The sequence below is a fragment of the Vipera berus genome (assembly GCF_964194415.1).
Source record: "Vipera berus genome assembly, chromosome: 3".
Lineage (NCBI taxonomy): Eukaryota > Metazoa > Chordata > Lepidosauria > Squamata > Viperidae > Vipera > Vipera berus.
In genome coordinates, this window is record NC_138204.1 from 111,752,952 (window position 1) to 111,778,412 (window position 25,461).

The 25,461-nt window shown below is 37.8% G+C and overlaps 2 protein-coding genes across 4 annotated transcripts in view; one reads left to right on the forward strand and one right to left on the reverse strand.

The window, feature by feature from the left end:
* The window catches only part of RALGPS2 (Ral GEF with PH domain and SH3 binding motif 2), a 113,314-nt gene that overhangs the window by 45,250 nt on the left and 42,603 nt on the right, over positions 1-25,461 (reverse strand). The window lies entirely within an intron of this gene.
* Positions 8,862-20,045, forward strand: ANGPTL1 (angiopoietin like 1; the record flags this gene model as incomplete). The annotated part of the gene is made up of 4 exons (XM_081322558.1): positions 8,862-9,684; positions 16,446-16,633; positions 18,102-18,372; positions 19,858-20,045. 4 exons carry the CDS (start codon positions 8,862-8,864, stop codon positions 20,043-20,045), a joined length of 1,470 nt encoding a protein of 489 aa, XP_081178684.1.

Consider the following 25,461-nt stretch of genomic DNA (forward strand, 5'->3'; position numbering starts at 1 on the left):
CTAGACATGAGTTTAAAAGGTTTCATGATCAGAGGTAGATTGGATTTTTAATTTCTCACAAGATGAAAATACTCAAACTAAGCTTGGAACATTTTTTTTAAAAAGCCTATTCTTAAATGACAAATGATGATTCTTTTTTGTATTTGTTTTTACTGATTACTAATCTTCATTCACATCTATAGAGTAACAAACTACATTCATTTCAAAAATTTCAACTTGCTACCACTTTAAAAAATAAGGAAGACACAATGGACTCCAGTAAGATATAGAAACAAATAATTATCAATAATGTGGAATATTATATTAAGGTTCACTTGCAAACAGATGTGTATCATTCTTCTCCATATCCAATTATTTTAATCATACAAAACCTGAAGGCTAAGAAGACTATATGCATTAACTCACTTTTAATAGCTGACCTTTTGAATGTACAAAAGAACATGTTTGCATGTTAGGCATATGAATTAAATATTTGGAAAAGCAGACTGCATTAAATATGAACATTTGCTTTGCATTTGCAGAAAAATGTACTTTTATTGCTTTTATAAGTTGCTCCATGCAAAAGTAAACTGTCATTCACAAATAATATTCACCTGTAATAATATATGTTTCTTATTTAGCCATTTATCCCCCTCTACCAACAATGCAGCCCAAATGTTTAAACCAGGCTCTTCTAAGGTAGAATTATTAATTATAATGAGGAGACAAAGCAGATCAATCTGACAAGAAATTTCAAAGATCATTTTAGAGCAACAAAAAAGGTTTTTTCCTCCTTATTTTTACAATTAGCCTGAAATGAGGTTTCATGTGAACCTGAAACAATTGTTTCTGAAACAAATATTAAAAATAAATAAATAAAAGCCTACAAAAAACAAACTACAGCCATAAGATTTGAATTGGGTCAGTGCAGTTGTTTTAGTTGCATAATGGTGAGTTCTCATACTTGATTCCAGGAAGCTGCACTATTGATTATTCAACATGAATAAAAATTTCTATTCTCACATGAAGTACATTAGAATACTGTAATTCATTTGTAATGAATCTATGGCACAAATCATTCTGCTAAAGTCAGCTACAAAGAGAAAACATGAAATTTAGGTGGGCAGAGAGCGGACACTAAAGACAAAGGTACAGTCATTGACATTAGTGGGCCATTATCGTGGTTCACAATAACGGAAGGAGAAATCAGCAGCCTAGGACAGTCACAGAGAATTACCTAATTTAAATGAATTCAGTGCTCCAGGGCAAGTGAATTATATTGCAAGGTATTAAATCCCAGCAAAGCTAATTGCAGAATTGCTAACTGCAAAAGAGAAAGTCCTTGACTTATGATTGGTAGTTTAATGACCACAGCCACAACAGCCACAGAATAGGCATAAAACAACACTGTGTTCTTCCCCTAGGGTGGTGCATTTTGTGTACTTGGCAATCTATTTATATTTATGACTGACTGCCAAATACCCTGTGATCAGATGATTGCCATTTGCAATCTTCTCTGCTGGCTTTCCAGGAAAGTCATTAGGGAAGCTAACAGGGAAAACTGCAAACCGGGGTGGAAAATTTGAGAACCACTCCCACAGCATCTTGAGGGATTTTCCCTTCCATCTGTACAAATCTGCAGTTCAAAACACTAACAAAGTCAGCATTCTGAAAGACCCTTAGACCCAGTATTTCAAAAGTGTAGGAGAAAATGCTAACAAATACCATCATTCTCACAATGGTTTGGAAGACCCCTTCGCCATACAATTTGGATAATGAACCATCATGAGAATAGGGCCCATGTGCGGGATAGCGCAAGTGATTGTAAGGTAAGTAGACCCAAATATGTTGGGGCTGGGAAAAAATCTGTATGCTAGTGGGCCTAGCTAAGTGACCCATAGTACGTTTCTATGTACCAGTGGGCTCTGGACCTCCTAGGGCCTCCCATGTACCCTGGGCATGGCAACAACAGGAAGAGCTTTGATTGTGAAAGTCAAGCAATCACAGGGGCTTAATGATTGCAACAACATATAACCAAAATGGCGGATTCAATTGTGGTCATATGTTAAGGATTATTTGACTTGGGAATGCCTGGAGAATTGATGAGAAAATGAGGAATTGTTACATTATAGATGAAAAAGAAAAGATTTAAAAAACTCTAGACAGCTTGAATGGTGGGCCCAAATGAACAAGATAAATTTAAGGAGGAAAAATGCAAAGTCCTGCATTTGGGGAGAAAGATACAACTAACATAAGGAGAAACCTGTTTTGGTAATACTAGATGTAAAAAGAATCTGGGTGGTGCAGATTTCAAGCTGAACAAGAACCAACAGGGTGATGTAGCTGGTGAAAATGCAAATGCTCTTTTGGTATATAATAATAAGATGGAATACACCTGGAATACTATATTCAGTTATGGGCATCACAGTCCAAAAAAACCAACAGCAAACTAAAGCTCAGTCTTCAGAAGATGGTTAGGTGAACTGAAATCAAATCCTATGAGAAATCATCAAAGGAAGTGAACATATTTAACCTGCAGGGAAAAGAAGCTGATATGATTGAATCTTCAAATGTCTATAAATTATCATATAGGGGAGGAAATTTACATACTTTAGTTACTCTCTTTCCCTGGAGGTCAGGATCAGAACCAATGGACTGGTATTGCAGTGGAAGTAGGTATACATTAAATCTTAAGAAGCGAAGTTTTTCAGAAGTGGCTTGCCATCTCTTCCTTCCTAGGGCTGAGAGAAAGTGACTAGCCCAAGTCACCCAGCTGGTTTTGTGCCTAAGGTGGAACTAGAACTCATGCCCCCTGCTTTCTAGTCTAATCCCTTATATCTATGCTATTTAGTTGCAGTATGATTTCAGTATCTATCAATATAGAATAGAATAGAGGTGGAAGAGATCTTGGAGGTCTTTTAGTCCAGCCCCCTGCTCAAGCAGGAGAACCTATACCACTTCAGACAAGTGACTGTCCAGTCTCTTCTTATAAACCTCCAGTAATAGAGCGCCCATGATTTGTGGAGGCAAGCTCTTCCACTGGTTAACTGTCCTCACTGTTAGGAAGTTTCTCCTTAATTCCAGGTTGCTTCTCTCTTTGGTCAGTTTCCAACCATTGTTTCTTGTCTTGCCCTCTGGTGCTTTGGAAAATAGTTTGATGCCGTCTTCTTTGTGGCAGCTCCTCAAATACTGGAATACTGCTACCATGTCACCATTTCTTCTTTTCATTAGACTAGCCAAACCCAAGTCCTGCAGCTGTTCTTCATATGTTTTAGTCTCCAGACCTTTGATCATCTTAGTTGCTCTTCTCTGAACTTTTTGAAGGTCTCAACATCTTTTTTGTAGTATGGTGACCAAAATTGGCTGCAGTATTCCAGGTGTAGTCTCACTAGGCCCTAGGGTTTTATAAAGTGGTACTAATACTTTATGTGATCTTGATTCTATGCCTCTGTTTATATAACCTAGGATTGTATTAGGTTTTTTTAGCTGCTGCTGCACAATGCAGGCTCGTAGTCAAGTGATCGTCCACTAGGTTTCCAAGGTCCCTCTCACAGTTGCTGTTTTTTTTTAAAATCCCATTTATATCCCGCCCTTCTCCGAAGACTCAGGGCGGCTTACAAGCTTAGCAGTAGCCTTCATTCTATGTATATGCCTGCTTATTAGGGCTTTCACACACACCCCAAGCGGCATTATTACAAAGTCAGCTTAATTGCCCCCAACAATCTGGGTCCTCAGATTTGAGCCAGATCTCGCCTAATATTTATTTAAACTTTTGATTTTTCCTGCCTATATGTAAAACTTTGCTTTTCTCCACATTAAAACTCATTCTGTTGGATAGTGCCCATTGTTCGAGTTTGTCAAGATCTTTTTGGATCCTGAGCTTGTCTTCTGGGTTGGCTATTCCTGCCAGTTTAATGTCATCTGCAAATTTGACAAGTTCCCCTTCTACTTCCTCATCTAAGTCATTAATGAAGATATGAAGATTACTGGGCCTAAGACGGAGCTTACTGCTTACTTCTCTCCATGTGGATGTAGTACCATTGAGGACTACTCATTGAGTACAGTTTGTCAGACAGCTACATATCCATCTGGTGGTGATGTTGTCTATTTCACCTATTTGTAGTTTACCACATAGTAGATTGTGGTCCACCTTGTCAAATGCCTTACTGAAGTCTAAGTATACTATGTCCACAGCATTTTGCTGGTCTACTAATTTAGTCACTTTATCAAAGAATGAAATAAGATTGGTTTGGCATGATCTGTTTTTGACAAACCCGTGCTGTCTACCAGTTATAAATTTGCTTGCTTTCTAGTTGTCCGCAGCTCTGTTTTTTGATTATCTTTTCCAGGATCTTCCCAGGTATTGATGTTAGACTGATTGGTCTGTAGTTTCCTGGATCTGTTTTTCCCCCCCCTTTCTTGAAGATGGGAACCACACCAGCCCTTTTCCAATCCTCAGGTATTTCCCTGGTGCTCTAGGATTTTTGAAAGATATGGTGCAATGGTTCTGAGATAACATCTGCCAGCTCCTTCAGAATTGTGGGATGCAATCTGTCGGGTCCTGGTGATTTATATTCATCAAGGTCGGATAGATGTTCTCTTACCATTTTCTTATTTTATTTTTTGTTTCTAGTTTGTCTTTTGCAGTAGTTTTTTTGGTACGTTGGGCTATAATTTCTTTTTGTGTGAAGACTGATGCAAAGAATGAGTTAAGCAGCTCTGCGTTCTGCCTGTTACTTCCTTGCTATCTTCTCTTTTTAATGGACCTTCAGTTTCCTTGACTTTTTTCTTGTTATTAATATGTTGAAAGAAACTTTTTTTATTATCCTTGATTTCTGTTGCAAGTCTTTGTTCATTCTGAGCCTTTGTTTTCCTGACTTCGTCTTTGCATGTTCTGGCTGTCTGCTGATAATCAGCCTAGTTATGTTTCCCTCTTTCCATTTTTTGTACTTGTGCTTTTTGTCTTTCAGTTTGTCTGAGAGATCTTTGTGCAGCCATGCTGGTTTTTTCTTGACTTTCTTGTTTTTCTTTTTCAGTGGTATTGTGCTGGACTGGGCTTTTATGATAGCATTTTTCAGAGTTTCCCATGCTTCTTGAATTCTTTTCCTATTTACAGGTGAAACTCGAAAAATTAGAATATCATGCAAAAGTTCATTTATTTCAGTAATGCAACTTAAAAGGGGACACTAATATATGATAGGCTCATTACATGCAAAGCAAGATAGTTCAAGCCGTGATTTGTCGTAATTGTGATGATTATGGCGTACAGCTCATGAAAACCCCAAATCCACAATCTCAGAAAATTAGAATATTACATGCAATCAATAAAAGAAGGAGTGTACATAGAACAATATTGGACCTCTGAAAAGTATAAGCATGCATATGTACTCAGTACTTGGTTTGGGCCCCTTTTGCAGCAATTACTGCTTCAATGCGGCGTGGCATAGAAGCTATCAGCCTGTGGCACTGCTGAGGTGTTATGGAAGACCAGGATGCTTCACTAGCGGCCTTCAGCTCTTCTGCATTGTTCGGTATCATGTCTCTCATCTTTCTCTTGGCAATGCCCCATAGATTCTCTATGGGGTTCAGGTCAGGCGAGTCTGCTGGCCAATCAAGCACAGTAATCCCACGGTCATTGAACCAGGTTTTGGTGCTTTTGGCAGTGTGGACAGGTGCCAAGTGCTGCTGGAAACTGAAGTCACCATCCCCATAAAGCTTGTCTGCGGAAGGAAGCATGAAGTGCTCCAAAATCTCCTGGTAGACGGCTGCGTTGACCCTGGACTTAATGAAGCACAGTGGACCAACACCAGCAGATGACATGGCTCCCCAAATCAACACAGACTGTGGAAACTTCACACTGGATTTCAAGCATCTTGCAGTGTGTGCTTCTCCATTCTTCCTCCAGACTCTGGGTCCTTGTTTCCAAATGAGATGCAAAAGTTGCTCTCATCAGAAAAGAGGACTTTGGACCACTGAGCAACAGACCAGGTCTGTTTTTCTTTAGCCCAGGTAAGACGCTTCTGACGTTGTTTGTTGTTCAGGATCGGCTTTGACAAGAGGAATATGACATTTGAAGCCCATGTCCAGGATCCGTCTATGTGTGGTGGCTCTTGATGCACTGACTCCAGCCTCAGTCCACTCCTTGTGAAAGTCCCCAACACTTTTGAATGGCTTTTTCCTGACAATCTCTCCAGGCTGCGGTCATCCCTGCTGCTTGTGCACCTTTTTCTTCCACACTTTTCCCTTCCACATAACTTTCTATTAATGTGCTTTGATACAGCACTTTGGGAACATCCAACTTCTTTTGCAATTACCTTTTGAGGCTTTCCCTCCTTATGGAGGGTGTCAATGATGGTTTTCTGCACAACTGTCAGGTCAGCAGTCATCCCCATGATTGTGATTCCTACTGAACCAGACTGGAAGACCATTTAAAGGCTCAGGAACCCTTTGCAGGTGTTATGGCTTAATTAGCTGATTAGAGTGGGACAGTTTGAGCCTAGAATATTGCACCTTTTCACAATATTCTAATTTTCTGAGATTGTGGATTTGGGGTTTTCATGAGCTGTAAGCCATAATCATCACAATTATGACAAATCACGGCTTGAATGAGTCTATCTCATATATTAGTTTCCCCTTTTAAGTTGCATTACTGAAATAAATGAACTTTTGCACAATATTCTAATTTTTTGAGTTTCACGTGTAGGATATTCTTTTCCATTGATATAGATACCTGTATTTCACACACTTTCTTTGCTGTGGTTAGCATTACTGATAATATCAGTACAAGAAAATATATTGTGATTGTGTGTGTTCTCCATCCCTTCTACAGTATTGTTAAAGCTTGGGGCACCTAAAGGTATGCATGTATTGTGTAAATGTGCATAATACAGCTGTTCCACAAGAACTGATTCTCTCTTGGACTAAAATAACAAGGGCAACAATACATACTAATATTTGACTCTCTTGTCTTTCCTCATGTAAGAGTGACAGGTGAGAGCTCTGGCACTGAAAAAAGACCAACACTATCTATAGCAAAAAGGAAGGATGAAATAGAATAAGAGAGAAAGGAATTAGTTATGGCAAAATGTTTTTTTTCTTTGCTAAAATACTAGTTTTATGCTTCAGTATAGGATAATGCTAGGGGTAGGGTGATGAGTATATCTTTACAATGGGTAAATAGTTAAAATACTGAATACTAGGAAGAATTTTACATATGGTGATAGAGATGAAACATTTCACTTAATGCTATTTGAAGTCTATTTCAAAGAAAAGCACTTTTACTGGAAAGCAAATCTCCACTATATCTTAAAAGGAAGCTAAATTATATCTTGAGTAAGTTCAAATGCAAACAAGCAATTTTCATTTGGCATTACTTTCTGTACGTAGAAAAAAAAACTTCCAAGAACAGTCTATTTGCAGTGAAATGTTACCATTTGAAATGTTCATCTGAAGTAGGCAAAATAATATTTATTACTGTTTGAAACTATTTTTAGAGTAAAAAACCACAATCATTGTCAGATAAAAATAATTTGAGGAATTTGAACAATTAAGAATAATTTATAGATTACATGACAGAATCTAATCTAATTGCAATATCTTTGAGGTTAATAATTTTAACAATGATAAAAATATAATACAATTTTATAAGGTATTTTGGCATTCATTTTTTAAAATGCACTCCCCTTTAAATACATAATGTAAAATATAAAAGATCAATTCTTTGAATTCAAATAGCTATCTAGGTGAAAATAATTTCAAAAAGTTACTATATAAATACCCGTCCATCTCCATATTCCTAAGCTCTTCAAATATGCAGCCTGTAGTACAGTAACCATTTTATATGATATCAAGCACAGCTATCAAGCACAGCAGTTCCTGTACCAAATTAGGCAGGAGTTAGTGAAATGTTTTCCCACTGAATTACCTATTGTGTTTGTTCATGTCAATCAGATTTTTCACACTATAATATAACCTCATGCTAATGAGACACAAGTAGGGGGAAGGGATGGAGGAGGGAGCTTATTTATAACCTGAAAATATTCATGCTTGGTCTTTAATATAGGAACTAAACTTATTGTTTACAAGGTTAAATTCTGTATTAAAGAGTATTGCAAAATGTAAGATGATAAATCAACACAGTTCAACCTCTTATGTTATCCAGTATTAGTAATTGTATGCATTATATCCTGATACCATATTATAGTACTCAACGTATCCAGCTGCTGTGACTTTAATTGATTTCTAATATTAAGATATTAAATGTTTCTGCTGTCCATTCTTCTGCTAATAATTATAACAGAATATATAGCGAATAGGGGAGAACTAAAGCCTGAAGGGCTGACAAAACCCTTAATCTTTCTATCATTTTTGACATGGATTTTTATACTGATGGGGTCTTGGCAATACCTAAAATTGCCCCATTATATCAGCCCATCCTATTTGGACAGGTAGGAAAGGCATGTCCCGGACCTTGTCAGTTAATGAATTATGACTGTGACTGGCAAAGTCCTGGAAGAAAGCATTTTTTTTTTGCCATTGCCCCCAACTTTTCAAACATTCTCTTCTGAGAGGGAAGGCAGGCCTCCACTGTCCAGGCCTTTCACAAATATCTAAAGACCTGGCTCTACTGTCTTGCATGGGGCTCACAAGGGAGCATGCAGATGTGGGGCTGGTTAGCATCCTGGAGGTCTTCCCTTTGCCATTTAATTAACTTTTCAATGTTGAATTTCAATTATCCTTGCTTCATATTTAATTTTTATACACAGTTTTTGTTTTTAGTATTTTATTTCCACCCCATTCAATGTCCCTCTGCAAGAAAGATGGGCAATTTCTAAGTCTGATAATAAATAAAATGTATTTTTCTCCATTTAGTTCACTTGAAAATGAAGACAGTCCCATGGATTTTGAGTTTGTTAGTAATGCTATTATCAAATGGATATTATACAGTAGAGACTAAACTTAAAAAATCCTTTCCTAAACGAAATCCACGTTCTACAGAAGACGGTGAGGAAGGGAAAAAGTGTGGCTACACATTTATTGTTCCAGAACAAAAAATAACTGGACCAATTTGTGTCAACACTAAAGGCCCAAGTCCAGGAAACAAAAAAGATGAAATTACTAGGATGGATATTGAGAATTTGAAGGAAGTATTATTCAAGCAAAAGCGAGAGATTGACCTCTTGCAGTTAGTGGTGGATGTGGATGGAAATATAGTGAATGAAGTAAAATTGCTGAGAAAAGAGAGTCGTAACATGAATTCACGTGTTACTCAGCTGTATATGCAGCTCTTGCATGAGATAATTCGCAAACGAGACAATTCACTGGAGCTTTCCCAGCTGGAAAACAAAATCCTCAATGTTACAACTGAAATGTTGAAGATGGCATCAAGGTACAGAGAGCTTGAAATAAAGTATGCAGCACTAACTGACCTTGTAAATAATCAATCGGTAATCATCACACTTTTGGAAGAACAATGTCTGCGAATATTCTCACGGCAGGATGCACATGGTTCACCACCACTAGTTCCAGTGGTGCCCCATCACATTCCTAATAGCCCACATTACAACCCTATGCTGCTCGGAAGTAATGAAATTCAGAGAGACCCAGGTTACCCTAGAGAGAGAGATGTAAGGCCACCTCCTGATCCAGCTACTTCGCCTACAAAAAGTCCTTTCAAGATTCCACCATTAACTTTAATAAATGAAGGTAAGCCTTTTCTTTTTAATTTGAAAATTTCTAACAGATATCTTTGAAACCTTTGTATTTTTAGCTAATATGCCAAAACTTTTAAAAGCACCACCTATATGAAAACTGCATAAGTAGCATTCTGACTGAAGAGTCTGACATTTTTAATAATTTTAAGGGAGACTAAGGAAGGCTTTTGTCTCCTTTATTTCCTTTATTTCTTGTTTAGCAATTTCAAGCAGTTACTATTTCTGCTGCTGTTAGGCAATATTATTAGCAGATTTGGACTGTAAAAATCTGATGACCAATAGATGGCAGCAAGTTATATATCATTTTACTATCATCTAATGGTTCTCTGGATTTTTACCACAGCAGCCCTATCCCAGTTCAGTATTTAAGAGCAGTTCCACAAAAATAGAAGGGTTGTGTTTGATACATTTATGTGTGCAGGGAATGCCCCCTTGTGGTTACAAGCTTTTATAACAATTGAATCTTTATTTTGGTATCAGGCTGACATAAAGTAGCAATATAAAAACTGTGAAAACAAATACAACATAAAACATATATCTACAGTAATACCTGTAGCTAAGGACAATATAAAGTTAAAAGATGTAGTGGTAAAAGCTACTAGACTTGTACAAATCAAACCCTTATACCAGTGATGGCGAACATTTTACGAGACTGAGTGCCCCAAAACTGCCCCTGCCTCCCCGCCCACCCCCACTCTGCGCCCCGCTCACCCGCATGGCCACCCACCTCTATGGCCTACCACAGATCGCCCAGGCAGCCCAGCAGCACCATGGCGGCCACGCCCTCTGCCCAGGCCCCGCAGCAGCATCTGCATGTGACGGTTCCAGGGCAGAGTCTTGTCCCTGCTGACTGGCTACAATGCCCTTGGCTGTGCTGCTCTGCATGGACCATACTTGGGGCAACTCTCCTCTGGGGGGGGCTGCTGGTGAGGAGGGGGCCACAGGGGGAGGTGGGGCTGGGGAGACGGTGCACGTGCCCACAGAGAGGGCTCTGAGTGCCACCTCTGGCAGGCGTGCCATAGGTTCGCCACCACTGCCTTATACTATACCTTCTAGAAAGTCGAAGTAGATTTTATTTTATGCAATAAGTTAGAGTAGATTTTAGCTTTGTGCAGTTATTAACCTAGTGAATAGTGGGAGAATCAGATATTGAGGATATATCTGGAAAAGGTTCAGGAGAGGTGAACAAATATGGTGGCATCAAATGAATACAATGTTATGGGAAAGGATTTTCCTATACTGATTGAATTTTGGAAGTATTGTTGGACCATGCCAAACAAAAACTAAATTTATGTTAAAAGCTTAAAGCCACAGAAAGAGTAGTTCTTGATGGAAAAAAACCTGAAATAGTAGTTTAAATCTTATCTAAATCCTTTATTGCACTATATACAATTTTGCTGTCAATGAAATTATGTGTTTCTTGCCTGTTACTTTCTTCCAAAGTGAATGTTATTTGTCACAGCTAGTCACTTCAATAAGAATTCAAAGAAGAATGAACAACTAACTATTCAAAATAAATAGAAGGCAAAATAAATAATCAAATGAAAACAAAGAATCAAATGAAATGCTAGATCTAAAAACAAAGGATCACAACTAGTAGTCATTTAAGTCCATGGTTGTTCAGATTTACACAGTAGAAATTGTTCAGGCATCGCTGCCACTTCTATGGGCATAAACCCTACAGAATTTCAGCATTCAGAAATTGGGGAGGGGCGTGATGGTTAACCAATCATATACAAGAGTCATGTAATAATAATAATAATAATAATAATAATAATAATAATAATAATAATAATAATAATAATAATAATTAATAATAATAATAATAATAATAATAATAATATTGTTGTTGTAAGGGACCTTGAAGGTCAGGAAACCCTATACCATTTCGGACAAATGGCTGTCCAGTCTTTTCTTAAAAACTTCCAGTGTTGGAGCATTCACCGCTTCTGGAGGCAGGTTGTTCCACTGGTTAATTGTTCTAACTGTCAGGAAGTTTCTCCTTAGTTCTAGGTTGCTTCTCTCCTTGATTAATTTCCATCTGTTGCTTCTTGTCCTGCCCTCAGGTGCTTTGGAAAATAGCTCGACTCCCTCTTCTTTGTGGCAGCCCCTTGGAACACTGCTATCATGTCACCCCTCGCCCTTCTCTTCATTAAACTAGACATACCCAATTCCAGCAACCGTTCTGTATATGTCTTAGCCTCCAGTCCCCTAATCATCTTTTTTGCTCTTCTCTGTACTCTTTCCAGAGTCTCAACATCTATTTTACATTGTGGTGACCAAAACTGGATGCAGTATTCCAAGTGTGGCCTTACCAAGGCATTGTAAAGTGGCATTAATACTTCACATGATCTTGATTCTATCCCTCTGTTAATGCAGCCTAGCAGTGTTAGCTTTTTTGGCAGCTGCAGCACACTAGGACTCCAAGATCCCTCTCACAGTTACTACTAATGAGCAAGGTACACCCTATACTATACCTGTACATTTGTTTTTTCTTGCCTAAATGTAGAACCTTACTTTTTTCACCACTGAATTTCATTTTGTTAGATAGCGCCCAGTGTTCAAGTCTGTCCAGATCCTCCTGTATCTTAAGCCTATCTTCCTGAGTATTGGCTATTCCTGCCAGCTTGGTGTCGTCTGCAAATTTGATGAGTTCCCCATCTATCCCCTCATCCAAATCGTTGATGAAGATGTTGAAGAGCACTGGGCCCAGAATAGAGCCCTGGGGCACTCCACACACACCAGAATCTTCCCAGGTATTGAGGTCAGGCTGATAGGTCTGTAATATCTTGGATCCATTTTTTCCCCTTTTTTGAAGATGGGAATTATATCAGCTCTTTTCCAGTCCTCTGGTAGTTCCCCAGTGCTCCAGGATCTTTGAAAAATATAGTTCAGTGGTTCTGAGATCACATCTGCCAGTTGCTTGAGAACCTTGGGGTGTTAATGAAAAGTGCACACAATATAGATATGCTGTCTGAAAACACAAGTCCAGTGATTTTGGAGTGAGTAGAGACATGGAAGTATATACTAGGAGACAGAGAACAGTGTAGCGGTTATCAGCAATCTACCCACATGGATCAGAGGCACAATACAAATAAAACTGTCTCTGTTTTTTGCAATCTTCTAACTCTCTATGTGTTAGTATACAGAGTATATTATAAAATTCACACATCTTTAGGAATGTTAATTAAAACTTTGTAGAAGTGTTTCTTGACAAGCTGATAAAATTATAGTAAGAGAAGGGTTTTTCTAATATCAGACATTTGTTGGTGGAAGAGAGTTTTTAAAAGTAACGTGATTAGAAAACTGCTCAGGAATGATTCTATAAACACTATAAACCCTATAAACACAGTTTCTTCCTTTCTATAGCACTCAGAAGTCATAACAAACCTCTAGAGTCCTAACGATTTTGTACAATTCAGTTTGAGATCCTTATAGGGTTATAAGGCATGTTCAAGAGGAGGCTAGATAATCCTCTGTTGGGGATGGTTTAAATGGAATTTATGCACTGTATGGGAAGGTGGAATCAATAGTGCATATGACATCTCTGCTCTAATATTTAATCTTAGATTCCTGGAGTAGATCAAATCCTTTGTCTTAGATTTTTTTTACATTTCAAGCCAAGAATATTAGTACATACATTGGTATGCAATTGCTATCTGTTTCTATATTGAGTTTTCTATTATCTCTATAAAAGAATTTTTGTTTTGCTTTGGTGTGTTTCTTTAACTCTGTTTCTCTAACTCTGTTCCACATTATCATAAACTAAAGAACTTTCAAATTCTTCAAATTATTACTCTAAATGTTCCCTAATGCTTTGTCTCCTGAAGAATTTTTTTTAAAAGTTGGAACCTATAGTCTAAGTTGCAGGAGTATGTACCATTTTTAAAATCTTACATCATTTGTGTAATGTTTCAACCCTGCACTCTGGATGCTAGAAGTAAAGGGAGAAGTAAAGTATTCTTTAACTTTTTTTTTAAGTTTGTGAGTAGACCTGCCCCTACTCTCAATTCCTCTGAAAAAAGGTTTTCCATCGTACAGGAGTCTGAATACAATGATCTTCAAGTAATTTTTATGAATTGTACATTCCAATTTATTTTTCTATAACTATTAAGTGCTCTAAGATATACAACACACATTCCATCCATATTCTCAACAAAAGACTGGTTTTACTGTTTTCACGTTGATTTACCCATAACATTAATTTAACATGGTCACAAGGACCAAACAAGAACTGATGTGTATTGCATACAATTCCCTAAAAGTAATGTAGAAAAATTGCAATCATATTTGGACCCCAATACCTGCCAATTTTTGACAACTGTCATATATGCCAAGTCCAAAATGGCCCATGAAATCAAACTTTCAGTAACTAAAACTTTCACTTGTTTACATAAGAAAGAAAATAGACTTTATGGAAGGGATTCTTAAATTGTCAGTTATGATCTCACAAAGTATTTTCTTTTTAAGCCTATCACTGTGCATGCTTTCAAAACTAACTTCTGTTTTGATTGGGCAAGTTTACTAAGCCTCAACACACAGAGCAAAACTTGGAATAGGTTTTGAGAAATAGGTAAACCCAGAAGTATAAACAGTGCATTCAGAAAGTATTCAGACCCCCTTCGCTTTCGTCAGTTTTGTTATGCTGCAGCTTGATACAGTTGTTAAAATTCATTTTTTCTCATTAATCTACACTCAGTACTCCATAATGACAAAGTGAAAACAGAAGTTTAGAAATGTGACAACCTTTGCACACCTGGGTTGGGGGCTTCTCTGCCATTCTTCCTTTGAGTGCCTATGTTTCAGCACCTATGGAGCACTTTGAAATGCTCTGTTTCGCTCCTTTTCAAAGTGCTCCATAGGCCAGGGGTCTCCAACCTTTCTGGATTGGCGGCCTGGTGGGAAAGGGAGGGGTAGGCACCTTACACACGCATGCGCAAATGTGAATGTGGCCATACATGTGCATGTGCACACAAACACACCATGAGCATGTGCATCATGCAAACATGGCTGTGAGCATGTGTGCAAGGCTGTCAGCTATGGTGGCACCTCTGTGAGACTTGTGGCTCGTGGACATGCTACTACTGGTGTGAGGATCGTGCCGCGGCCTGCAGTGATTCCGCCACTCGGCGTGAGGCTTGTGCCACCGCTCTGGTGCGAAACTTGCACTGCAGCCCACCTTCCACTTGCAGTGCTGCCACCACCCATGCAGGTTCGTGGCAATGCCTCTGCCTGCGTGTGGCGCGCCACTGCCAACCTGCTGCTCACAGTGCTGCTGCTGCCCACACAAGGTTCATGGCAACACCACTACCTGTGCGATACTAGTGGTGCTGCTGCTGCTGCCTATCCAACACTCACGGCAACGGTGGCATGAGGGGGGGTGAGCACGCGCACATGTGCACTGCCCAGCTACTCATGCGGCCCGGTGGCCAAAAGGCTGTGGCTCATAGGTTCGGGACCTCTGCCACAGATGCTCAAACACAGATGCTTTATCTGGACAGAGACCTTGGGGAGGCTGCAAGCTCCGTCTGGGGCATTTTGCAAATGGGGCATTTTGAAATGGAGCATTTCAAAGTGCCCCATTACCAGCCAAAGGGAGCTTCCAGCCTCCCCAAGGTCTCCATCCAGGTAAAAGGTGTTCTGGCAGTGGCAGAAAGGAGTTGGGGGAAGGAGCAGGAGACAGGTATCCCAAACACTTTTCACTCCGAAAATCAATGTTTCTGAGGTCCGTGATCTCGCAAGAGTTCAGGCACCCATTCTCTGCAAAAGAGGATGGGTGCCTGAAGTTGCATGTTATTGTGGCACCCAGGAGTTTCCATTGATTCTCCTGTCCCTCAAAGCGGCAGAGAGAAGAAATGGCAGCAGAGAGGATTTTTTGTAAGGGAAGTGAATCTGGCACGGCAGAATGGGAGGAGGAAGCAGTTGTGGGGAGCAAGGGGAGCACTAAGGTGAATGTTGCAGTCTCTTTGCAGTCATTCATAAGAGTGAACAACTGCCGTGGTGCTGCAACATTCGTAATTCTGGGAGTTGCTCATAAACACTTGGGGGCGCTTATTGTGTAACTTTGAACAAGTGCTAAGTGAACACTCGTAACTCGGTGATTATCTGTAAATTTACAGGCATTTCTAAACTTTTGTTTTCACTTTGTCATTATGAGTACTGAGTGTAGATTAATGAGAAAAAAAATGAATTTCAAGAACTGTAGAATCAGGCTGCAGCATAACAAAAGTGAAGGGAGTCTGAATACTTTCTGAATGCATTGTATCTGAAATAAAAAATGGGCAGAATCCCTCCCATCTGTTTGAAACAGATGCACAATCCTAACGTAAAGCAGTTATTTTGAGATATCTAAGATAATAAATAATGATTTAATCTTGGATATATTTTTTATTATTTAAAATAATAAATGTAGTAGAATGAGTAGAATACAGATATAATTACATTAATTTATTAAGCTTGAAACATTGTATGCAAGTTGATTGTTCATTTTAAAAACACATTTAATTTAAATTAATATATTTCACCTAAATTCTTCTGAGTGACTATATCTTAGTAGCAATGTCAATATTAGTAATGTTCAAGAAGTTAGAAAACGCTACGGTAATTATAAAAGTTAAGGAACAGTGTGAAAAAAGGAAAAAATGTCTGTTACTAAAGAAAACATAATGGTATTTAACAATGTCTTTTTTATACATATCAGTATTCTAATACAAAAAATGGATATTTTTTAAATGCTAATTTTTTTCCCAAAAGGCCCATTCAAAGACTGTCATCAAGCCAAACAAACTGGCTATTCCAGCAGTGGGATTTATATGATCAAGACCAGTCATGGACCAGTGCAGTTATGGTGTGACAACAGCCTTGATCCTGGAGGCTGGACAGTTATTCAAAAAAGAACGGATGGTTCTGTGAACTTCTTCACAAACTGGGACAATTATAAGGTAATCATAAAAAAATATCCAGAAGGCAATTTACAATGCACTGTTACTATAAAACTTTCCTCATTCTGTTACCTTCTCAGTTTGCTGGATTACAACTTTCCTGTCAATGACCACAATTTGTGAAAAAATCTACGAAGATTTATTTAAAGGTATGCCCACATAGGATAATTTTTTGTTCTGGTTCAGCATCTGCATGAAAAGCATCAAAGATGTGGTGCTTCATATAACGTACAAATCACTACTGTGTAATCTATTCCTACTTCCCCTTCCTGTTAGCTTTATGAAAAGCAATATTGTGATTTTTTGAGTAGTGTCTTACCTTTTGATTTTGTTAAGGACAATTATTCTAAATCTCATAAAATAAAGAGTTGGATTTGTTTCAGATCACAATCTTGAACAGAATGATCTGGGAAAATATGCACAGGATTATGTTGTTAGCTGGGCATGAGAGTTTTAAATTATCATTAACAAATTATGCTTTTATTTCACAACTCTTCTTTGTCTACAACTAATGGTTTAAATGACATTGTGAAAAAATTGCAATGAGGTGTTGCCTCTTCTCCCTAGAATGGCAAAAATATTCTTCTAAGAAGGACTTTGTCAGAAAGTAATGTACAAAATGTTTATACATGTCAGTCATGGGAGAACAAGGGGCAAGTTGTGTAGATGCTACAACAAGATAAACAATTTATCTGAAGCACAGCATGCTAAGAGATGCTCTTAGGAAGTGGATTGGCTGCAAGGAAAAAAGTTCAAAGCAAAAATACTGGTTGGATCATTCATATTCAAATTTATCTCCATTAATTAATAATTTTATCACTATTAACTTATTTCCCATTCATAAATCCAACACAATGAATTTCCTTCATGCATGTCTTCACAATACTTAATTACAAAAATTATATATTCTATTTAATATAAAGAATTTCCCACTCATTACCTGATTTTAATCTATTTTAATCTATTTATTAAAATGATTTTAATTAAATCATTTTTCCATGACTGATATAATACAAATATTTTCACTAGTACGGTACTAATTTCAACAATACTAAGAATTCTCCCTCAACCAGTATGGACAGGCTATAGTTTCTCACTACTAGTGTTTACTCAGTGGATGCATAACAGTGAATCAGCTTGCTTTTAGATCTTAGGGTATTTGTTAGTAAATTGGGAGCAAGCTGCTTCATTGCCAGAATCCAGTGGCAAACAAAATTCTAGAAACCACACTAAAGTCTCGTACTTGCATGTAATCTGAATCAAATGATGGAGAGAAGATGATAATCAATGTGTCTATCTGTGAACTTTCCACAAATCAGTATTTATGGTCAAAGATGAATTAATTATTGGATTTTTTCCAATACTTTCAGAGCATCAAAGATATATCCATAATATATTGATTATATATGAAAGCCTTCTATTATGAGAAATGGAAGACAATTTAATCAACATTCTGCTTTGTTTACAGAAAGGGTTTGGAAATGTTGCTGGAGAATACTGGCTGGGATTGGAAAACATTTACTTGCTCTCCAATCAGGATAATTACAGACTTCTGATTGAATTAGAAGACTGGAGTAATAAGAAAGTCTATGCAGAATACAGCAGTTTTCGACTGGAGCCAGAGAGTGAATATTATCGACTACGTTTAGGCACTTATCAAGGGAATGCTGGTGATTCCATGATATGGCACAATGGAAAACAATTTACAACACTGGACAGAGACAGAGATATGCACACAGGTAAGAATTAGTACTATTTAGATCTATGTACAGTACTGGCTGAGCTGAGGAAATAATTTGATAAAACATTAGGAAGATAGAGGATTCTGCAAAATAGTAGTTTAACATAAAAACATTAGAATGATTCATAGACATCTACAAGTAACTTGTATACTTTTGGCAATGACAAAACATATATGCTTAGAGTTAGGATTTACAGTGAACAAGGTAAATATTGAGTGGAAAGGCTTTTTTCTCATGGGAAAGTATCTGTTCTGACTATGTGAAAAAGGCAAAAGATTTAGAATGATCTGTAGAGAAACCAGAGTATTGGATCTCGAAAAAAATTCTGGGCAGGTTGTGTGATTTCTACTTAATGTTATTTCTTTCAGACAAGGATTCAAAAGTATCTTCCAAATCTCCAAGTTCCAAGTTTTGTGCTCCTAATTGTACAATGCACTGCACTGTTTAGTTTGGAACCAACTAACTGCAGATGCTTGTACAGAATTACACTTTGTAATGTTGAGTTTAATTCAAGTATCAAAAGTAACTTTGGAACTGTTAATAGCCAAAGGATATATTATATGGTTTTAATTTTACTTAAATGCTAACAATATTTTATGGATCAATTAGTTGATCATAAAACTTGCTTTCTTCTCAGGCAATAGGTCTGCAAATAAGCAGGTATATACATAGAATGAAGGCTATTGCTAAGCACATTGTGCTTTAGATTGTAAGCCGCCCTGAGTCTTCGGAGAAGGGCGGGATATAAATGGGATTAAAAAAAACCACCCTTTTCCATGTGTAAAATATAAGAAAATCATTCACATGCACAATTTATTCTATTATTCTCTATTTTTATCTAATACTTCTTCTCTTAAAAAAAGGACAAAATAGCTTATAAAGACTGATAGAACAAATACATGAGTATTTGTTTAGGATCATTCCTTTCTTTTCTCAAAATATAATTACCAGATATAATAAATTCCTCCCTATTCAAAAATGACAATAAGCTTCCATAAAATAAATGGAACGTAGGAATCATTATCCCTTAGTACCTATACAATGAATTGGAGAATTCTATTTCAGCACATCCACTAGCTCCTTAGTTCCATTCCATTTCTTGTTTGTGCTACCTCACTAAGCTATTTGGCTTTTTTCTCTCTTGCTTCTTCTTTTCATTTTAATGGCTCATTCTCCTTCCCTCTATGCTAAATACTATCAGGAGAATGATGCAGGAGACAAATATTTGGAGAGGGAATTACTTGAAGGTTTGTTGTAATTGTTTTCCTCATTAAGATAGAAATTTCATCAGAACCAACAGGTCTTCATTAAAATGAGGATTTTAGAAGTACAGTTGGATGATTCAGTAATACCATCCTTCTCTAAAATAGTAACAATAGTGTCCATCTGTTCACAGTCTGACTTTTGTACTAAACAAATTACAATGAATATGTTTTGTAATGTGATGTGAAATGTATCTTAATGTTTTGCTTCTCTCTGCAGGAAATTGTGCCCACTTTCATAAAGGAGGTTGGTGGTACAATGCTTGTGCTCATTCTAATCTCAATGGAGTATGGTACAGAGGAGGACACTACAGAAGCAAACACCAGGATGGGATTTTTTGGGCCGAATACAGAGGAGGTTCATATTCACTGAAAGCAGTTCAGATGATGATTAGACCTATTGATTGAGACTACCAAAAAAGTTTTTTTAAAAAAATTAATCCTTGAGTTTGAAGCAGATGTCATTTTTCAAGATCTTCTTTGGAGAACTCTACCAAGTATTCTTTTAAATCCTTGCTATATTATATATGTTAATTTTTATACATTTTAATTACAGAGCAAAACTGAAGGCTGCATTTAAAATAATTCTCTGTTCATATAAGATATGAATATTAACTGCAGCTATTAAACTTACCAGTTTTTCAAATCAGGAGGAAAAATTAATAGATATAAAATAACTGAATTTTAAAGTTAAAGTATGAAACATTTTTTATGTGTTCAATTCATTCTCATATGATTAAAACTATTTCAGTTTTTATTTCAGAGACCTGAATGTTAGGGGAAAAAAATATTTACTGATCCTTATACACAATGAGACAAAAATCATTTCATTATCACAACAATTACTAGATAGCTCTCGAGTTACAATGGCAATTGGTTCAGGAATTTCCATCACGAAGCAATGTGATAATAAAGTATGATGTCATGTGACTACATTGTTTAGAATGGCAATTCCTGCAGTTCCTGCTGCCATCATTAAGTGAGGATCATGGGTCCTTAAGCGAGTAGCTCCTTGTAACTTCCTGCTGGCTTACAACAACCAAAGTTAGTAGGACGTGTTATTAGCTACAATTCAGAGTCTGACTCTGACCTTGAATCTGATGATTTTGCTCCAGCTGGCCTGTACTTCAGAACTGTCAGACTCGGGAATCAGTAAGTAAAAATTCAATTATGGCTGCTCAGTCACTGGTATCTCCTGTTCCCAAGTCCCAGATCTAAACTCAAACAGAAGTGAGCAAAGCAACATTCCTCTACAAGGCTTCCAATAAAACAAAGGGCAAAGCATGAGTAACTGCAGTCAGCGGGTTGCAGACATATTTGATTAGTTCCTGAGCTTTCAAGTCCTTTTTGGAAACAACCATTTGGTTATCCAACTCCTGAATCATGATTCTGCTTCTTGCTTGTGACTCTTGACTTTGGACTGGCTGACTGTCTGTTGTCAGCACCTTAAAAAAGAACAGGAAGCTGACCGGAAGTTGCAAGCTCCAGGCAGCTTGCAAGCAGATAGGTGGCAAGTAACTGCTGCTGGAAGGAGGGAGGTGTGCGAGTGTTGAGGGAGGCATGGTGCAAGCGTGGTGAGACTTGGGATGGCTGCTGCTGGGTGGAAGAGGGTGCATGAATGGAATCCACAGCAAGAGTGGAACACGGCTTAGGGTGGCTGCTGCTGCATGGAGCAAGGATGTGTGAGTGCTAGTGACACACCATGTGAGTGCTAAGGGTCCCAGGGAGGGTGTGAGAGTGCAAGTAGCTGGTGTGCAAATCCACAGAGGCTGAGGCTGAACCCAAAAAGTTGTAACCTCCTCTGCCAACTTCCCTATTGACTTAACTTGTGGGAAGCAGGCAGGGAAGGTCACAAATCAAGATCATGTAACCGCAGGGTGCTGCAAGTTAACCTTGTTAATAACCAACTGGATTCCCTAAATCCCGATCCCATGATCAGGAGGATGCTGGGATGTCCAGAAATTCAAGGACTGGTTGTAACCATCATTTGTTTAGTGCTATCATAACTTTGAATAGTCACTAAACAAGTGATCATCATTAATTGTGGACTACCTGTATTTTACAGCACAATTTTCTTAGGACATGGCAATCCTACTTACTCTGGATCAGAAATCACATATTATTTTGAAAGTCAAATCCAAAATTAGTAGCATTGCTACAACACTATACATTAGACTAATGTTATTAATCCTATGTTACAAATTGGAGTTAAGATTTAAGAAACAAAGTTGTGTACTCATTAAAGAATGAAATGTTTCAGGAGTTACAAACAACTTTATGTTTTTAATAAAGTTCAATGTACTAGACAAGTTCTGTGAAATAAATTGATTTCAGTAGTATTTAATGACTGAGTAATGTATTTAAAATATGTTAGAATTAAAGTATATACAGACATCATATATTAGTTTAAAAATATTCAGAATATTCCAGTACTATGTTCCAGGAGATGGGGGAATACCTGTAAAATAGTATTTCCAATCTCCAAAAGCTGCTATTTAATTCAGCACATCACACAGCCATGACTATATGGCATCTCTTACTGCAAAATACAATTTTTGTAAAAAAAGGTTTTTGACTCAACCATCCCAAATATTAAATACCATTTGTAATGCTAAGATAGATTACATATGTTTTATATTCATTTCAGTGTATAGGTAGTTTTCCCACAACCACAACTGGAACCAGAATTCTGGTCATAAGTAGTTATGGTTGGTAAGTTGAGACACGATGTGACCAGACTCAATTTTATCACTGTTTTAATGATAGTTGTAAAGTAAGTTACAGAAGTCATAAACTGAATCATACATTGCTAAGCAAATCCATGCTTCCAAATGGGCATTTTTTGTCAGGAACTGCAAAAAAAAGTTGTAAGTTGTGCTGATGTAACTGCGGGACACTGCAACTAGTCATAAATGCAAGCTAGTTGCCAAGTGCTCAGAATGTGGAGGAGGAGGCAGCAGTCATATGTTTGAGGATGGGTTGAAAGCAGCTTTTTAAAAAGTTCATTGATCAAATGATGGTTGAACAGCTGAAGATTACCTTTATAGAAACTTCCAATGCACAGCTACTTCCCAACGCTCTGATTATTATTTAATAATATACTGCTCACTAACCAGTGTTTCTTGGTGGCTTTACAATTCAATAAAAACACAAACATAAAAACAACTAAATCTGACTAGAGTTAAATAGTAGCAACTGTGAGAGATCTCACTAGCAGACAATGTGTGCTGCACCTGCCAAAAAAGCCAATACAATACTAGGCTGCATTAACAAAGGAATAGAATCAAGATCACATGAAGTGTTAATACCACTTTACAATGCCTTGGTAAGGCCACACTTGGAATACTGCATCTAGTTTTGGTCACCACAATGTAAAAAAAGATGTTGAGACTCTAGAAAGAGTACAGAGAAGAGCAGCAGAGATGATTAGGGGACTGGAGGCTAAAACATATAAAGCACGGTTGCAGGAATTGGCTATGTCTAGTTTAATGAAGAGAAGGACTAGGGGTGACATGATAGCAGTGTTTCAAAACAGGTGAAACTCAAAAAATTAGAATATCGTGCAAAAGTTCATTTATTTCAGTAATGCAACTTAAAAGGGGAAACTAATATATGAGATAGACTCATTACATGCAAAGCAAGATAGTTCAAGCCGTGATTTGTCATAATTGTGATGATTATGGCTTACAGCTCATGAAAACACCAAATCCACAATCTCAGTAAATTAGAATATTGTGAAAAGGTGCAATATTCTAGGCTCAAAGTGTCCCACTCTAATCAGCTAATTAAGCCATAACACCTGCAAAGGGTTCCTGAGCCTTTAAATGGTCTCTCAGTCTGGTTCAGTAGGAATCACAATCATGGGGAAGACTGCTGACCTGACAGTTGTGCAGAAAACCATCATTGACACCCTCCATAAGGAGGAAAAGCCTCAAAAGGTAATTGCAAAAGAAGTTGGATGTTCCCAAAGTGCTGTATCAAAGCACATTAATAGAAAGTTACGTGGAAGGGAAAAGTGAGGAAGAAAAAGGTGCACAAGCAACAGCGATGACCGCAGCCTGGAGAGAATTGTCAGGAAAAGGCCATTCAAAAGTGTTGGGGACTTTCACAAGGAGCGGACTGAGGCTGGACTCAGTGCATCAAGAGCCACCACACACTGATGGATCCTGGACATGGGCTTCAAATGTCGTATTCCTCTTGTCAAGCCGATCCTGAACAACAATGTCAGAAGCGTCTTACCTGGGCTAAAGAAAAACAGACCTAGTCTGTTGCTCAGTGGTCCAAAGTCCTCTTTTCTGATGAGACCAACTTTTGCATCTCATTTGGAAACCAAGGACCCAGAGTCTGGAGGAAGAATGGAGAGGCACACACTGCAAGATGCTTGAAATCCAGTGTGAAGTTTCCACAGTCTGTGTTGATTTGGGGAGCCATGTCATCTGCTGGTGTTGGTCCACTGTGCTTCATTAAGTCCAGGGTCAACGTAGCCGTCTACCAGGAGATGAGCTTTATGGGGATGCTGACTTCATTTTCCAGCAGGACTTGGCATCTGCCCACATTGCCAAAAGCACCAAAACCTGGTTCAATGACCATGGGATTGCTGTGCTTGATTGGCCAGCAAACTCGCCTGACCTGAACCCCATAGAGAATCTATGGGGCATTGCCAAGAGAAAGATGAGAGACATGAGACCGAACAATGCAGAAGTGCTGAAGGCCGCTATTGAAACTTCCTGGTCTTCCATAACACCTCAGCAATGCCACAGGCTGATAGCTTCTATGCCACGCCGCATTGAGGCAGTAATTGCTGCAAAACGGGCCCAAACCAAGTACTGAGTACATATGCATGCTTATACTTTTCAGAGGTCCGATATTGTTCTATGTGCACTCCTTGTTTTATTGATTGCATGTAATATTCTAATTTTCTGAGATTGTGGATTTGGGGTTTGCATGAGCTGTATGCCATAATCATCACAATTATGACAAATCATGGCTTGAACTATCTTGCTTTGCATGTAATGAGTCTATCTCATATATTAGTTTCCCCTTTTAAGTTGTATTACTGAAATAAATGAACTTTGCACGATATTCTAATTTTTTGAGTTTCACCTGTACCTCAGGGGCTGCCACAAAGAAGAGGGAGTCAGGTTATGCTCTAAAGCACCTGAAGGCAGGAAAAGAAGCAATGGATGGAAACTAACCAAAGAGAAGCAATCTAGAAGTAAGGATAAATTTTCTGAAATTTTCTAACTAATCACTGGAACAACCTACAGAAGTTGTAAATGCTCCAGCACTGGAAGTTTTTAAGAAGAGACTGGACAACCATTTGATGAAAATGGTATAGGGTTTCCTGCCTGACTAGGGGGCTGGAGTAGATGAACTCCAAGGTCCCTTCCAATGTTGTTGTTATCATTATTATAAATAATGAGTAGAAACCAAGATTACAACAGGCAAGGAGATGATATTTCTGGTATTAGTCAATGGTCCACCAACCACGTCCAGTATAGAGCATCCCATTGGACTCATTAAAGAATGAACTCTTTCTGGAGTTACAAACTACTTAATTTATGTTTTTAATAAAGGTCAGTGTATTAGACATATCTATATCCATAGGGCATAAATATAGCATGTGTTTATTTTTCTAAATTAAATGTAGGGATAGGGAGTGAAGATAGCAGTTATATAAGAATAGGTTAATCTTTTTTGGACAATCATTTTGTTTTTGTCATTGATCAGCAGAATAAAACAAAAGAATCACAATGGATAAAATAAGCTATAGAATAAATAGTAGAAGTAAAACTGTAAAAATAGTATAGTACAAATAAAATTG